Here is a 15,985-nt window from a genome sequence, read left to right on the forward strand (position 1 = left end):
CTATTTGCCACCTCTTGTGTTGAATCTTTACAAATCCTTCAGCTACCACAATCAAAATCCCTTGGGCATTCTGACGCCTGAAAAACCTAAGGATAATTCTATATTGAGGCTACTGCCAATTAACTATTTGTCCTAAACCAGCAGTCTGCCACTTTACCCACAACAAATAATGCCCTTAATTTTTTGTTTGTACAATTCCTTTCCAATTATCCTATGATTTATAATTATAATTGTGAGGAACTTCTCATCCTCGAGCAATGCAATTTGGGTCTGCATTTTGCGGGACAATAACGCGAATTCGAGCATGTTGGCGCCAACCTGTTTTTATGAACAAAGATCAATACGAAAATATAAAAGTAATATATTGAGAAATCTATAAATTTATCTAAATTAAATAGTTTGAATATGTGTAATGATCACCTATTTTGTTAATTAAATCATCTTTAATGCATTGTAGATAATTATGTTCTTTTTTGTGGGAATTTTGAAATCAGAAAACGGAACTACTAGGGATTTTTCGTCTTTAATTATGAGTCCAATACATGGTGAAAGTTCCATATAAGTCATTTTGTCGTAGATAATAGCAGAGATTATCTTTGTCGTTTCAATAAAAGAACAGGATCTTCCAAAAAGATATTCCGTCTCTAGTTGGACTCCAATTCCATAGAAAATCAAGATTGACTGACGTCTAACTCTAACTTTTCTATAATATATCAAGAAAATCATTAAAATTGGGATGACTCTCAGCCAAGTCGAAAGGCTAAAAACCCCTTTATTAAGGATTTGAGTAGCAATATAGGCTATTCCTGAAACCAAAACTATAGGAAAATATGTTCTTTTCTTTGAAGCATTAAATTTAGCCACAGAATTACCATAGTAGGTTGTTTGGAACTGGTAATCTTTGAAGTCGTTTGTCTCAATCTTGGTCGTCTCTGCGTTTTCCTCGAAATTACAGATATTGCTACCATTAGGATTTTTCATTGTTCATATTTTTTAAACACACTTAACCTTTTATCAAGCAATTCTCATCGTTTAGCTATCATAGAAGGAATCCTACCTTATTCAACTTTAAATGAACAAATAATTTTTGCTCAAATAACCAAAAAATTTCACTATGCCGGTATTCACGAATTTTTACACGTAATTTATTCAAGGGCGCGATAAATTCCCACAAATTAATTAGTGGAAAAAATATATAAGTTAGAAATTTACAGGTCCAAGAAGATTGCTCTTCAGAGACAAGAAAAATGTTTTCTACTTCTTCTTTTGGGTCCCAGAATAAGTACAATGTGAATAATAGTATTGAACTTTCCAACTGCCCAAATGACTCTATCAGTAAGGTAAGTTACTCAAATTCAATAGAATCTTGGATAAGCCATACAATGAAAGACTTCTCCAGATTTGAAACATCCACTTTAGAGCATTTACTCATGTTATTGTCTTGTTTAGGTATGCTGGTCAATGAATTCTTCTCTATTAGCTGCATCTTCCTGGGATAAATCCGTCACGGTTTGGGAAGTACAACATATGGGCGGAAATTCTGTCAACACTCGGTTTGGTAAGTTTCTGATTTCCCCTAAAGTCTTTAATGACTTACTAATTGTCTTTATAGGAGCTTCTTTTCAGCATTCTGCACCAGTTTTGGACTGTGCCATAAGTTCAGATAGTAGGTATCTCTTTTCTGGAGGATGCGATAATGAGCTTAAGATGCATGATATGTCATCAAGACAAAGTCAAACAATAGGAAGACATGATGCTCCTATTTCTAATATATTCTGGTGTGATGAACAAAAGTTTGTGGTAACAGGAAGCTGGGACAAAACTATCAAATTCTGGAATGGACAATCTCAGAATCCAATTTATTCTCTAAGTATACCAGAGAGAGTATATGCAATGGACCTCAAGTATCCTGCCTTAGTGGTTGCAGCAGCAGATAATGCAGTATATGTCTGGAATCTCCAGAATATTACTCCAACTCCTTATAAGAGAATTCAAACCCAGCTTAAGCTTCAACCAAGATCAATATCTCTTTTCCCAGATAGAACAGGTTTTGCTATTGGCTCGATTGAAGGTAGATGTGCTATTGCCCACATAGAGGAGTCTCATAGAGATAAGAACTTCCCTTTTAGATGTCATAGAGTCACAAGTAGCAGCCCTGATATTGCTTATTCCATAAACAGCATTGATTTTCATCTACAGTATGGAACGTTTGCTACCGGTGGGAGTGACGGTGCTATAGCCTTTTGGGATAAAGATAACAAATCCAGATTAACAATCATGAAGACAATGCCAGCTCCCGTAACTGATATTAAATTTAGTCCGTCTGGGAAACTCCTTGCATATTCTCTAAGCTATGATTGGAGCAAAGGATACGATAATACTGCGATTAACAACAGCTGCAACAAAGTCTTATTACACGTAATGAATGATGAACATGTATGTCCCAAGGGAAAACGTAGCTAGAACCTAGATATCAGCCTAAATTAACACTATATAGATGTCTTTTATAGTAAAGGGAAACAAAATCCCAAAATATTGACACTCCATTCTAGAAATATAGCTCCCTGCTAATTAATTATATATTTATAATTAAATTTTCCCCTCCATCTTTTGCATGCAATTGGAAATTAATACAATAAATTAAAAATTTAGGCGGGAAATTGGCTGAAATTATTGAAATAGAGAGACGCCGCCGCGGTTTTGAAATTAGTCTCTGCTTTGTTAGGGAAATTTCATTGTTTGAGAAATTTTAGTTTAAGGTAAAAACGAAGATGAAGTTTAGCAAGGGTAAGTTTTGTGTATGATTAAATGGTGATTAGGAGGTGTTTAACTAAATTCCTTTCATAAACAGACGTAAGTTCATCTGCTTCTAAATGCAGAAAGAGCCACTTCGCTACCACATCAACTCAAAGAAGAGAGTTGATGGCTTCTCCTTTATCAAAGGAGCTCAGACAAAAGTATAATGTAAGTTTTTTATATGGATTGTATTACTTTTTGAGTTTTGACTAACCAATTTCATTAATTAGGTCCGATCATTACCAATCAGAAAAGGTGACGAGGTTATGGTCATTAGAGGTTCCAACCATGACTACGAGGGAGTTGTTACTCGTGTCCACAGAAAGAAGTTTGTCATCAACGTTGAGAGAATCACCAGAAAGAAGACAAACGGAGAGTCTGTTCCAATTGGAATTCACCCATCAAATGTTGTCATCACTAAGCTAAAATTAAACAGAGACAGAAGGGAACTTCTTGCTCGCAAAAATCGCTCAACTAAGAAAGGAAAGTACACAAATGCTGATGCAGCAGATCTAGACTAGGTAAACAATATAGTTTCTTTTAGTGATAGTAAATTTTGAGTCGGTTTATGGGATTTATTGTCGTTTTTGTTTTCATTGTGAGTGTATTTTTGTCTTGTATCTTTCTTTCCGCACTCTGTCAAATTATTTGTTTGTTTTCTCTATCTATTAACCATTGATATTAGTACTATTACTTGCTTGTTGTTTTTTACATTAATAAATGTCTGAATGGACAGACCCGCCCAAATGTGGGCGCCTAATTAGAGACGGAATTTAATAGGTACCTATATATAAATTAATAAATAATAATAATCAAACTAGTAATAAATTGCATTTTTTTAAGAAAAAATTAAAGTAAAAAAACTCTGTCTCTAAAAAAAATAAAAAAAATATTGCGCTAAGAAAACCAAGACTCGGCATAATAGAAATACTAAAGACAGATTTATCTCCATCTGTTGTAGGAATAATATTTAGAAGAAATCCAGAATGGGTATTAGCAGAGATAGCCGTCACAAGCATCGTGCCACTGGTGGCCGTATGCCAATAGTTGTTAAGAAGAGAAAGTATGAAATGGGTCGTCCAGCCTCAAATACTAAGCTCGGAGCCTCTCCAAGAGTTAGAGTTGTTCGTTGCAGAGGTGGCAACAAGAAGTTTAGAGCTCTTAGACTTGATAGTGGAAACTATTCATGGGGATCACAAGGTATTTCCAGAAAGGCACGTATTATGGAAGTTGTATACAATGCATCTAACAACGAGTTAGTTCGTACAAAGACTTTAGTTAAGAATGCAATTGTTGTTATTGATGCTACTCCATTTAGACAATTCTATTTACAAAGATATGGTGTTGAGTTAGGTAGACGTAAGAATGCTGACGAAAAGAGTGATGAAAAGGATGCTCAAAAGGCCAGTGGTCACTTGCTTGCAACTAGAAAGGCCAGATTGATGAACAATGTTATCGACCCATTAGTTGAGGAGCAGTTCGGAATTGGTCGTCTTCTCGCTTGTGTTTCTTCTCGTCCAGGTCAATGTGGTAGATGCGATGGCTACATTCTTGAAGGTAAAGAATTAGAGTTCTACAAGAAGAAGCTTGAAAAGAAGAAGGCAGCTAAGTAAATTTTGCAATAATGCCATTAGTTATTTAGTAGTTGATCAGATTTTCATAGTAAATTAAGTATTAATTCTTTTTTACAATTTGTAATTATGGTTTATTTCTTCGTTTTATTGATCGTTGTTTAAACTGTTATTTATGGTTTGTTGGATCTGATTGTTGATTAATGTTATGTTTTTTCTCTATATATTCCATACTAATATTTCTCTTCTTCTAATTTATTGATTTGAGTCTTGCTTACTAGTGGTTATTTCAGCATCGTTAGAGAGTTGTTCAAAACTGAAGTCTTGATTTTCAACAAGAGTTTTTTCTACTGGGTTATTTGGTTGGTCTTGCTTATTAGTTGGACTGGTTTCAAGCTCTTGTTCGGAAACTTGCTCTAACATTGTATCTGAGATTGAAGCATTATCTAAATTAGAATCAGAAGAATTAATCAATTTTGAAATAGCCTGTACGCTAATAGAGATTGATTCTTTTTCTGTTTCTGGAATGGCCTCTCTTTCCAAAGGTGATTCTTGGCCTTTATTCTGAATAAGCGTTTGAATTATTTCTTCTTGTGAAGATATTTCAGAGTTTCTTTCAACTTCAGAATTCAAGTTTAAAGTGAAATCCGTATTGCCAAGTTCTGACCCAGAAAAATTTTTAATAGAATCCTCTTTTTTAGAATCTTGGCTTAAAGAAGTATTAATTACTTCAACTTTTAATATATTTAATTCATTATCTTTTGAATCAAATTTTCCAAACTTTATATTATTATTTTCATTTAATCCAGAATTTAAATTATCATTATTTGATTCATTTAAGTTGGGTTTTTTATTTGGCTTAGATTTCTTTTTGTTCTTTTTACCAGTTTTATTAGTTTTCTTTGCATTACTAGGATTCAAAAGTTTGAGTTCTTTTTTATATCTAATTAGTGAAAGTTTGTTTTCTACATCCACCAATTCTGTATTATCGATAATAATCTAATTATTCAAAGTTATTGATTAATATAATAAGAATTAGTTTATATATAATAAACTTACATTAAATGGGCAAACTTCATCTGGGGATGAATCACAAACTTGTTTAATAAACTTTTTCCTTAATGAAGATGCCATTGGTGTAAGGCCTATATTAATCAAAAGATTGATCGCTTATTAATATGTTTTCTTTTTTTTAGAATTATAAACCGACCTGATAAATGTGCAATCCAGTCTCCACTTCTCCAATGCCAAAGTAAGTTATCTTTTCTAAAATGTGTAGAACTTCTCCTCACCGAATTCATGACTCTTGGTGAAACTACTGTAATGTTATCGCTTGAGTAAATAATTCCATTTAGATCTAAATTATTTTGCATTACAAATGTGCAATACTTGAGTATCTTTTCAGCTTCGATTTCATTTTTATCTTTTACAAGTATATTGGTTAATAATGGTTGATCTTTCAAACCTTGAAAAAAAAATAGAGAAAGAAAATATTAAATGGAGTGAATGTAGATACTGATTATTATTATTTCAAATGATTCTTATTACATACCTTTAGCATTCCAGTGATTCTCTCCATTATATAACAAACTATTTCTATAAGCCTTTGAATATAAATGAGTATAATGTCAAAAATAACCAAACTATTACTTTTCTCATTCCATTAAACTATTACTGGTCATTCAAAACTTACCTGTTTAATTAATACTTGGAAAACTAATTGAAGAGAAAATAAGGAATTTTTGAATAGCATTATTCCATTATTTATTGGATATCTCTCATCAAAACACTTAGTATCAGCTGAAATAATTAAAGCAGTGCTAGCTAAAGTATACTTTTCAATAATATCTTCAACTTTGACTTGATAATTTGTAAACATTGCATCCAAATCCATATACAATACCCAATCAATACTTTTTAGATTTACGATTTTTTTATTATATGTTACTAATTCTTGATTTGTGAATAACTTCCAAATTGCTAAATATCTCCAATAATGAGGAAAAGCACACTCTTGTTCTAATTGAAGTTAATGTAAGCTTAGATACTGCATTTAAACATACCTTGAGTTTTATTTGAACTATTATCTTTAGATTCATCTTGTCTAATTTTTTGAGAAAAAAAAATTCAAATTTGTCATTAAAAAGAGTATTAAAACTTACTTTTTAGTCTTTTTGCAAAAGAAGTGTAGATAACAATATTTTTGTTTTCTTGAATACTCGATTCTGTTTCTTTCTAGCTCTACTAATGTGTTAAAATCCTCATCTCCTGCAGTCAAAATGACTATTCTACATTGAATTTGCTTTGTTTCAGTAGTTCCCAATTCAAACTCATCATCCTCATTGTTCTCTTGATCATAATACAATGTGTTAAATAAGTATCTATCATTATTCCTTGTCCATTCTGGCATCCAATCTTGCAAATATGAAAATTTGAAATAGTTTTCATCGCCATTAATTTTTGAAACTGTTGCTTGATTGAATGAAATACCTACAAAACTCAAAATATAAAATACTTTTAAAATTGTTTGAACCATCTGACCAATTTCTCAGTTCAATTGGGCTTTTAAAAATGAATATAACTGTCATATGGTACTTCTACTTCCAAGCAAGTTTTAATTTCGCTCTTAATTATATTACTTATTAATCATTCTCATCAAAAACTAAATTTTTTCTTATTGATGTAAATGTATAATTTTTTTATTGTTATCTAAAAATATAAAGTCAGTATTTATTTTTTTTAGACTGGCACATGCAATTCCACGTAATATGCTTACGTCATTGCTATTTTTGTATGAGGATGTGCATGCGCGCATGCATTTGCAAGTAATACCGGTATATGCATAAGTGCTTGTCCACATTAAGACTTTTTTTTTAATTTAAATTAAATTATTACATTAAAATAGAATAAAAACTCAGTTAAATTAAAAATAATTTTTCTTAAATTAATAAAAAGTAATCTATCAACTAAAACTACTAAGAATTTTGGTGAATATTATTCTGGAGGAGTGTGATATTTGAATACAAATTGGCCAGAAACTTTTGTAGTGGACTGTCTATTACTATCTAAAATGAGGAAATCATCTCCTTCAACAGAATCTATTATTCCAGTAAAAACTCCAGTTTGAGGGGAAACAGAAATAGAATTTTCACCAGGAACAGGCTTATTTGGAGTAATGCTTTGAGGAGCAATTGCAATCATTTCATCAGGACATATTTGACCGTTAATTATCAAAATAATATAGCAAGTTACTTGAGGAACTTCAGGTGGGAATAAAATATCTGATATAATTCCTTTTTGATTAAAGAATTCGCCTTGGGAAATTACTGTTACCTCCACCCCTCTCCTACAAAATAGAGGATGATTGTTAGAGTTCTCGTCAGTATGGCCCGAATTTTGCTGAGAAAGCTCCTTTCCACCTGTCCAATTTGGTTGCTTTACTTGAGACGCAGGTTGGGTGTTCATTTGCCTGGCCTGACCACCAAAGCTGGAAGCTTGACCACTTCCAATTGTAGCGCCAACAAGAACTATATCTTCTCTGCGAAGAAGAACTGTGTGTGGTCCAATGTCAAGAAGGACTTCAACATTATTACCTTTAAATCCACGTATGGAGCCAAGGAGAGCCTTATGTTTGCCTCTAAGTATTCTAACCTTTTGATTAATAAAGGCATCATCTGGTCCGCCTCTTCTGTTGGAATGCAAGCCCATACCATAAACTCTTCCGTAACCTCCACCTGAATTCCCACCTCCAGAGTTGCCCTTCTTTGGCCCATTTGTGGGTTTTGTAGCAGCATCCATTCGGCTGCTCTCAGCTGTCTTTAATGTCAAAAGTTGCCGTCCTTCGCAAGTAAAGTATCCACCATCATCAAGCTTAGATGGTAATTTGATAAAGCAAGTGGATTTCCAGATATGCTCAACTTTGCCAGATTTTCCAGAGTTTGCGCCTTCTAAGATTTGAACTGTCGATTTTACTCCAAAAATATTACCGTTATGATCAGGAATACGATGCATGAGAGAAGTATTTCTTTTTGATGAAATTTCGGATGACTTAATTGTGATGCTTTCTCCTGTGCTAGTTAACAATCTCAGATTCTTATTCCTTCCTACAAATACTATAACTCCAACTTTACCATTATAAAGTTGTACCAAGTCATCAAGAGAAAAACCATCCACTGTTGAAAGTCCACTAGTAACTACAACATCTTGAGAAACTTTTTTAAGAAAATTGGTTGGGCATCTTATTGGTTGGGCTCCATTTAATGGATAAATTATAGCAACTGTATAATTTTGGTCAAAGCTTGTAACTAACCCAGATTCGCCCTCATTTACGCCTTCAACAATTTGAACAGAGTCTCCGATATCGAATGATTTACAAACAAGATCAACCTGAGTGAGAATTGGTTCAGTGATTCCCAATGATTTGTCTATTGGCAAAACTTCCAAAGATTTATTAATTCCAGAGTTTACTGCTACTACCTTGGCCTTAATTCCTATCAGCTCACCTCTTGTTATCGTAACAGTATCTCCAACAAAGAAAGAGGTGGATTTCTGTGTTTTAAGAAGAGTTTTTGAATCAATATTCACCTCTGATAAATCAGATACGCCAAAGAACCTCTTGATCTCCTCAATTGTTGGTTGAACTGCATCCCCAACAACTAAACGGTTTGCCTTCATTTTCTTCAGAAGATATCCTTTTTCCTGTTCAAAAAGCTGGTTTGCAAATTTCACTGTTCCACGTAAGTGAGTGAGTTCAACTACTCCACCAAGTGATTCAACTTTATCTCTATCAAATAGTTTTGCTGGTGGTCTGATTCTGGATTTGGAAAAGCTAACGTCTTGAGAATTCTGGGATTTTCTTATAAGTGCAGGAACATCCAATCTAGGTACAAGCCGCAAAATCACATTAGCTTCATGTTCATCAACCTCGTAAATTTGAGCTAAATCGCCTCCATAAATCCCACTTCTAACTCTAACCCAACTCTCACGCATCAACTGCTCCTTTTCCTGCATATCCACAGAAAATACTCGAGTCATTTCTTTAACTGGAATAATTTTTATAGAAGAAAGGCGAACTCCCGTAAAACCCTGAAGTGCTTCATTAACAAAATTTGGTGCTTCTGCCTCCACGTATATATAACCTCTATAACTTGAAGCAACATATGCGGATAAAATTGGCAATTCTTTGCCTTGTTTTTGGCATTCTGCTGCTTTTTGAACTAAAGCAATACAAATATCCTTTTCAAGCCCAGCGCGGTCAACTTTAACAAGCCATAATTTTGGGTCTCTTGAAGTTGGAAGTACATCGCAAGCCTGTACAGAACTTGTTACCTCAGAACTACCAAATTCTGTCTCCCGCTCAGCTTCACTTACTTCTCCACCTTCTTTTTGCTCATATCTACGCTCAAGTTGTGCAATTGCTTCTTCTAAATGGCCAGCACCCCCTAAGTGCCTTCTACCCATGTTCTCATCACGTTCAAGATCAGCTCTTCGTCTGGCTCCAATTTCAGCTGCATTTGAAGCATATTCCGACTCTTCATGATAAATATCCTCATAATATTCACCCTCATCTTCTTCATCATCCTCACCAACCAGAGCCTCAACATCTAAAAATGCATTCACATTATTATACGAACGTTTCTTGGAGCTTTTCTTCTTTCCACTATTACTACTACGTTTTGAATGCTTTAATGAGGAAACACTCCTATCCCTCCCTTCTGAACTTTTTTTCCTCTTCTTTGGTGGAGAGTCGTTATCAGAGTCTTCTGAATCTATTTCATCGTCCTGTGATTCTTCTTCTTCTTCTTCTTCTTCTTCTTCCTCTTCCTCCTCATCCTCCGATCTTTGTGGTAATTCTTCTTCCGATGATATTATCTATTTGGTAAAGGATTCAAGTTAAACAAGTTATTTAAAGATCAATTTAAAACAAACTATACATATTAGTAATATGGTATTACAGAACTATTATCAAAGTAAGGGGCTGTTGATCATTTTCCTAGATCTCCAGCACAGTCTATAAAACCATATTTATGTATAAGATTTAATTAAAACTTACTGGTTGTTCATCCTCCTCAAACTTTGACATCACAGAAAATGTGTTAAAGCCACAAAAAATTTAAAACTCTAATATAATAATAGATTGGCCTTTCCCGTAATAAATTTTTAGACTGAAGTTATGCTGGATATCGAAAACTCTATTACTCAGCTATTATCCAAGGCCTTCAAATTTGCCGATATATTATAATCCGCAAATTCTTTATAATATATTTTTTTTTATATAAATATATTTAATAAATAAAATGCGCTAAAATTTTCTGAAGCTACTCAATTAATGGGACAAAAAAAAAAAAAAATATATATATATATATATAAATATATATGCAAGTACCTTTACCGTTTATTTTAATTCTATTACAACCACTACTGCTGCCATTAATATTAATACTATTAGCCTCAACAATCCATTGAATGGTACTACAACTCCTCATAAAAAAAGTCGCTAATAAAGAAGCAAAAAACTACTACTACGTACAAATTTTTGTAAAGTTATCTACTCATTAGCTACTTCCCCACTCCAATGAACATGTAAACGGTATATTTGAATGTAAATCTAACAGAAATTGTCATTCAAATTATCGTTGCCCGATTGTTAATTTGTATTTCAACTAAATTGTGAACGCCATTTTGGCCTCGAAATATATAAAAAAAAAAGGTACCTAATATTCTGTTTAAATAAATGAAAGAAACAGGTACCAACTACCACCATCTCTAGTGGAATTCGTCTTCCCACACGTCATTTAGCCTGCCCCAAATCATTGTATATTCTAGGAAAGTCTGAGATATGGCTATTTTTTCTCTTCCTCCTCTTCTCTCCCCCTTCCCCTGTAAATATTGACGCTACTATAACTACTTTACTACTATTATTACTATCTTCTCTCTCCTAATCTACCTAAAATTATGCCTATTATCAAATTCTAACTAGCTTTAAAATTATAAATTGTATGGTTGCTTCCACTACTCGGCGCCACTAATCACGAAATACATTAATGATTCAGTTCATATGGATCTTCTTACTCCCTCCTCGTTTTTGTATTGTTTTTATGAAGAATCCTTAATAACTTTTTGTCAATAACCATTATGAATTGATTTGATTTATTATTATTATGAATACCAAGCTTAAGCTCGGCATTTGAAAGAAAAAATACTTGTATACTGAAAAATCTATTTCCATAGAGAATAGTTCAATTATAATAAAAAAGAGAAATCCCAATATAAATATCTCTTGTTAAAATCTCCTTTCCATTAAAGAAAAACTTTAGGGTTGAAGAAATATTTAACCAATTTTGAAGTAAATGATTATTAGATCTAACTTATTCCATAAATATTGCAAACAATGATGGCCACTAATTCTTATATTCTTTTCCATCAATATATTGATTCTCATACTTTAAGAATTTAAATAAATAATTATAGGGGAAAAAAATAATGGCCAAAATTCCATAAATTCTGTCAAACTGAAAGTTATTAATTAAACATTATCCAAAAGTCTCTCACTACTCTGTTATTATAATGGTCCATTAACCAAAATGCTGATTATTTCTTGTTATAATCCTTAAATTTCTCAAAATATGTAATTTATAGATTTCCATTTACATTACCCATATACCTGTAAAATAATATTATTCACCCAAAACTAATAAATATAATCTTATAATTATCTGAAATATTATCTACCAAAGTTTCATGTTGATATTATTACGATTATTTCGCCTATCCATTATTTATTTAATTACAATTTTAGCATTTATGATTATTAAAATGAGACATTTGACATGCATAGGAAGGCGCCATCTTTTTGCTGCATGATTGAAGGTTGATTTTTAATATAACCCAGTATCGAAATAAATTGGAGTAGCCAAGATAGGAAATCTTGAGGCTTTAACATAATTACTATAAATAGCAATTATTAATTTTATAAATTTTGTTTTTTAATCTCAAGGAATTGATTTTTATTCTTTGATTTTGAGCTGCGACATTAAAATATTTTGTTTTGTGGTAAATTTGGAAATCTAACAATTGGATTTCCAGAAAATTCTATGCGTGCATCATCTGAAACTAATAAAGGTGAAGGTTCAAAGGATGAAAGTAGTGGAATTCAAAATAATTGGGGAAGAACAATTCTTTCGGAAGCAACTTCAAAAGGTCCAGTATTATTTTCTGGTACAGATTGGGTAGTAGTGCCCATGGAATCGCTTTCTCCAGAAAGAAGAGCAATAATTCACCCAATAAGTCAAAGGCTTGCTGGAGTAGAGAATACAGCTCTTGTTGATGGATTATTTGGAAGAATTTGGGAATTCCCTAAGTGCGAGAATGTTAGAGAACGAAAAGTAACTAGAGGTGACCAGTTTGTTGGAGATTCAAGAATTGATTTTCAGTGGAATAAAACTGAGAGAACTTTGTGTAGAGTGTGTGGCAAACACATATTAAAACAGAAATTTGCAACAGAGCACTACCAAAGATCTCCAACGTGTTGGAGGCTTGTAATGAGGCATATTGGAATCCTGGATTTTGACTCAAATCAAAATACAAATATGCATTTGTCATACAAAACTGAAGATGGAGGATTTAATTCTCCCCAGAAATCGATGTTAGAGAAGAGGATAGGTCCTGTCTTCTCTAGAAATATTAATGGAGAGAAAAGTGATGGTACCTATCTTTCAAGCTCAAATCATGAAACAGAAGGTAAAAATTCTGTATTCATTGAAAGTCTTGCTCAAGATGGCTTTAACACAAGCAATATGATTCCAACTTCAAATGTCGAATATATTCTCCAGAATAAAATAATGAACTTATTCAGAGCTGCAACCAAACATGTTTACGAAGAACTCATTCAGTTTAAGGGCTCCAATACGCAAATCAATATTCACCCATCATTTAACACTCCTAACCCTGGAAATGGATCTAAATTTGACTCTTCCATTGTAGAAAATGTGATGAGTGAACCAAAAGGAGACGACTCCACAAATAATATAAGTAATCCAGAAGAACCCTTTTTACTTATATCTTCTGTGCTCCCAAATATATTCCCATCAATTAGCCACAGACCACTTCCAGTGAATGTTTGTTATATCAAACTCACCTTTAATTGGCCAGGAGCTAGACTTGTAAGGGATTTATGGGCACTTGATTGTGAATTACTTGTTGATTGGGGAGATGGTGTGCTCACCCAAGCAAGAAGATTCACTCTTAAAGAATTAGGAGAGCCTCCTGAATCTGATAATGAAATGAGAAATATTTACTCTCAAGGATTTGCATATCTCAAATGCTTTGTTCCTCATAAACCACCTGGCAGAGCTGATTTGAAAATTCGTATTCCTAAATCACTCTGGGAATATTGGGAAGCATTTGCCAATGACAAAAACAATACCGTAACTTTCCATACTCCAGAAATGTTTGCTTCTGAGATTCCTCAGAACTTCCCCATAGAAACTAATCCTGAAGCGACTTTGCCCAATATTAATATAAATTGGGATATTAAATCTCGTAGGGATGAGACCGCAAACCAAAGGTCACACCCTTATTCTCCTACTGTATCTCATATACATTCTCCGACTTCATCTTCAAGGTCTATTGGAAATAACGCGAATATGAACCCACCTAAATCACCTTCCACGTGATTAGCCATAGATTTAATTTTTAATTTTGAATTTGATTAAAACTCCTAATTATCTATTTCCATCCTAAAACTACTAATTTTAATATTTTTATTTTCGTAATTTTAACTATTATCACTATCCACATGTAATTATATGCACACGTAAATATACCGGTATTTATTTGTTTGCAAGAATTTGCAAATTTGCATGTGGATAAAATTAACTCGCAACCTTGCATGTAACGCCGGTATAATATATAAAGGGAAAATAAAATAAATTACAGAAAACAAAAATCTTAATTTCTAACATTAATTGATTCTACTATATAAGTCCTTGTCTGTACAAATCCTGGAAAGATTTGAGAGGCAAGATATTTCCTTGGGAATCTTCCATTTCAACGTAGTTTTGATCGTCAAATGAAAGGTCTTTTGCCTGCTTACAAAGAGCCGAGTAAAGTTCTTGAGCATCCGAAATCTTTGTGATCTCTTTAAAGTGGCAAGTATTTGGAATTCCTAAAGCACTTAGCCCATTAGCGTGTCTAGTTTCTGAAAAATGTCGCTCAAACGCTCTCCTTCCCCAGTAGCTACAATTTCCGCATATTTCACATTTGAATTCAATTCCCAAACCATTCAGCTTGTAAAGCCAATATGGCATTGGCCTTCCATCTGGTCCAAGAGGAAGTTTTAAAGGATTATATACTTTCTCTTGAAGCTCATCAAAGTCATCGTCTGAATCTGTATCAAACTCCATCTTGTTTGAATCTCGGTCACCTTTTGACTTATTTTTGTTCAAGCAATCATTTAATTCTGTTATTAAAGTCTCCAAGCCACTATTTTCCATCTCTAGCTGTTTATCTATCTCCAACTCCTCTCTAGTGCTGCTCTGTAGTTTATTTACATGATCAATTGCTTCTCTTCTTTGTACTGAGAGAAGTTGAGAAAACTTGCTGACAAAAAATTCTTTTCTAGCTATACTCTTGTCTCTTTCCAAGCTTTCCCCTCTTAATCTATCCTTTTCCTCATTAGGAAGTTCCGTATATTTGGAGTTTTCTCTACTAAAATGCTTACTTTTAACATGAGAATTGTAAGTCCCTTCCGAAAAAAATAGCTTATCGAAAGGCTTAGAATAGTAAAGCATCTCACATGTGGGAACTCTCCAGTCTGATAGCATCCCATTTCTCCACTCCTCCTCAAAATCTTTATTTAGCTCGGTCTGAATTGTTCCTTCATCCAACAAAGGATGAATTCTAAGAAAAAAATCCCGCAAATATTCCAATAAATTTGTAATATACTCATCGTAATCATTATCCTTATACTTAAAGTACCTTGGAATACTTGAAAACTTATCAAAAACTTTCAAATATGTGTCAAAGTCAATCTCCTCAAAAACTATCCCAGCTTGAGTGCTATTATCCACTGCCTTGCCTTTTCTTCTCAATCTCTCCAATTCGCCATTAATATAAGTTGCTTCCCTATAGTTCTTTAACTTCTTAAGATTAATATACCTGCTATAATGTTGCTCCAAACATAATCTCCTTCCTAGGTCCTCTTCTGGAATGAATATATCATCAAGTTTTACTCCTCTAATTGTCTCTATAACTAGTTCCTCCAGAGCCTTTAATCTAATATTGTATTCAGATTGCCTTATTAGATCATTGGGAACACCTTCTAAAGAATTTGCTGACTTTATTGAACTATAAAAGTTCGTCCATAAAGAATCCTTTGATCCTGACGACTTTGTGTCTAAAATAATGTAAATTTGATTATTTAGAAATATATTGAAATAATCAAAGTAACTTACCATTTACACTTAAACCTCCAATATAGGAAATCTCACGCTTCCTCTCCCCAGACTTATCTAAATAAAGAGAAAGTATCTCTTTTGAATTACTTTGAATTCTCAACCCTTTAAACAAAAAACAGTTAATTCAAGTTATACACCAATCTAAGGCTCCTGAGAAAACCC

At 33.1% G+C, this 15,985-nt stretch overlaps 8 protein-coding genes across 8 annotated transcripts; 4 read left to right on the plus strand and 4 right to left on the minus strand.

Annotated features, from left to right (window-relative positions):
* Positions 1-432: 432 nt before the first annotated feature.
* On the minus strand, positions 433-981 carry cgd6_4600 (PIG-H; the record flags this gene model as incomplete). The annotated part of the gene is made up of 1 exon (XM_627790.1): positions 433-981. One exon carries the CDS (start codon positions 979-981, stop codon positions 433-435), a length of 549 nt encoding a protein of 182 aa, XP_627790.1.
* Positions 982-1,461: 480 nt separating this feature from the next.
* Positions 1,462-2,463, plus strand: cgd6_4610 (mRNA export protein, putative; the record flags this gene model as incomplete). The annotated part of the gene is made up of 1 exon (XM_001388313.1): positions 1,462-2,463. A coding segment is annotated over one exon (1,002 nt), but the record flags the coding sequence as incomplete, so codon positions are not given.
* A 384-nt stretch (positions 2,464-2,847) lies between these two features.
* cgd6_4620 (60S ribosomal protein L26) lies at positions 2,848-3,317 on the plus strand (the record flags this gene model as incomplete). Its single annotated transcript, XM_627791.1, has 2 exons — positions 2,848-2,964; positions 3,027-3,317. Coding segments are annotated over 2 exons (408 nt in total), but the record flags the coding sequence as incomplete, so codon positions are not given.
* Positions 3,318-3,782: 465 nt separating this feature from the next.
* Positions 3,783-4,409, plus strand: cgd6_4630 (40S ribosomal protein S8; the record flags this gene model as incomplete). The annotated part of the gene is made up of 1 exon (XM_627792.1): positions 3,783-4,409. One exon carries the CDS (start codon positions 3,783-3,785, stop codon positions 4,407-4,409), a length of 627 nt encoding a protein of 208 aa, XP_627792.1.
* A 2,116-nt stretch (positions 4,410-6,525) lies between these two features.
* On the minus strand, positions 6,526-6,903 carry cgd6_4640 (hypothetical protein; the record flags this gene model as incomplete). Its single annotated transcript, XM_627793.1, has 1 exon — positions 6,526-6,903. The coding sequence occupies one exon, from the start codon at positions 6,901-6,903 to the stop codon at positions 6,526-6,528; it is 378 nt and encodes a 125-aa protein (XP_627793.1).
* Positions 6,904-7,361: 458 nt separating this feature from the next.
* cgd6_4650 (5kows transcription initiation protein SPT5) lies at positions 7,362-10,028 on the minus strand (the record flags this gene model as incomplete). The annotated part of the gene is made up of 1 exon (XM_627794.1): positions 7,362-10,028. A coding segment is annotated over one exon (2,667 nt), but the record flags the coding sequence as incomplete, so codon positions are not given.
* A 2,432-nt stretch (positions 10,029-12,460) lies between these two features.
* On the plus strand, positions 12,461-14,041 carry cgd6_4660 (possible apicomplexan-specific protein; the record flags this gene model as incomplete). The annotated part of the gene is made up of 1 exon (XM_627795.1): positions 12,461-14,041. One exon carries the CDS (start codon positions 12,461-12,463, stop codon positions 14,039-14,041), a length of 1,581 nt encoding a protein of 526 aa, XP_627795.1.
* A 300-nt stretch (positions 14,042-14,341) lies between these two features.
* On the minus strand, positions 14,342-15,823 carry cgd6_4670 (Prp9p-like splicing factor 3a subunit 3 snRNP. C-terminal C2H2; the record flags this gene model as incomplete). Its single annotated transcript, XM_627796.1, has 1 exon — positions 14,342-15,823. The coding sequence occupies one exon, from the start codon at positions 15,821-15,823 to the stop codon at positions 14,342-14,344; it is 1,482 nt and encodes a 493-aa protein (XP_627796.1).
* Between the last annotated feature and the right edge of the window lie 162 nt (positions 15,824-15,985).

This window comes from Cryptosporidium parvum, chromosome 6 (genome assembly GCF_000165345.1).
Source record: "Cryptosporidium parvum Iowa II chromosome 6, whole genome shotgun sequence".
NCBI lineage: Eukaryota > Apicomplexa > Conoidasida > Eucoccidiorida > Cryptosporidiidae > Cryptosporidium > Cryptosporidium parvum.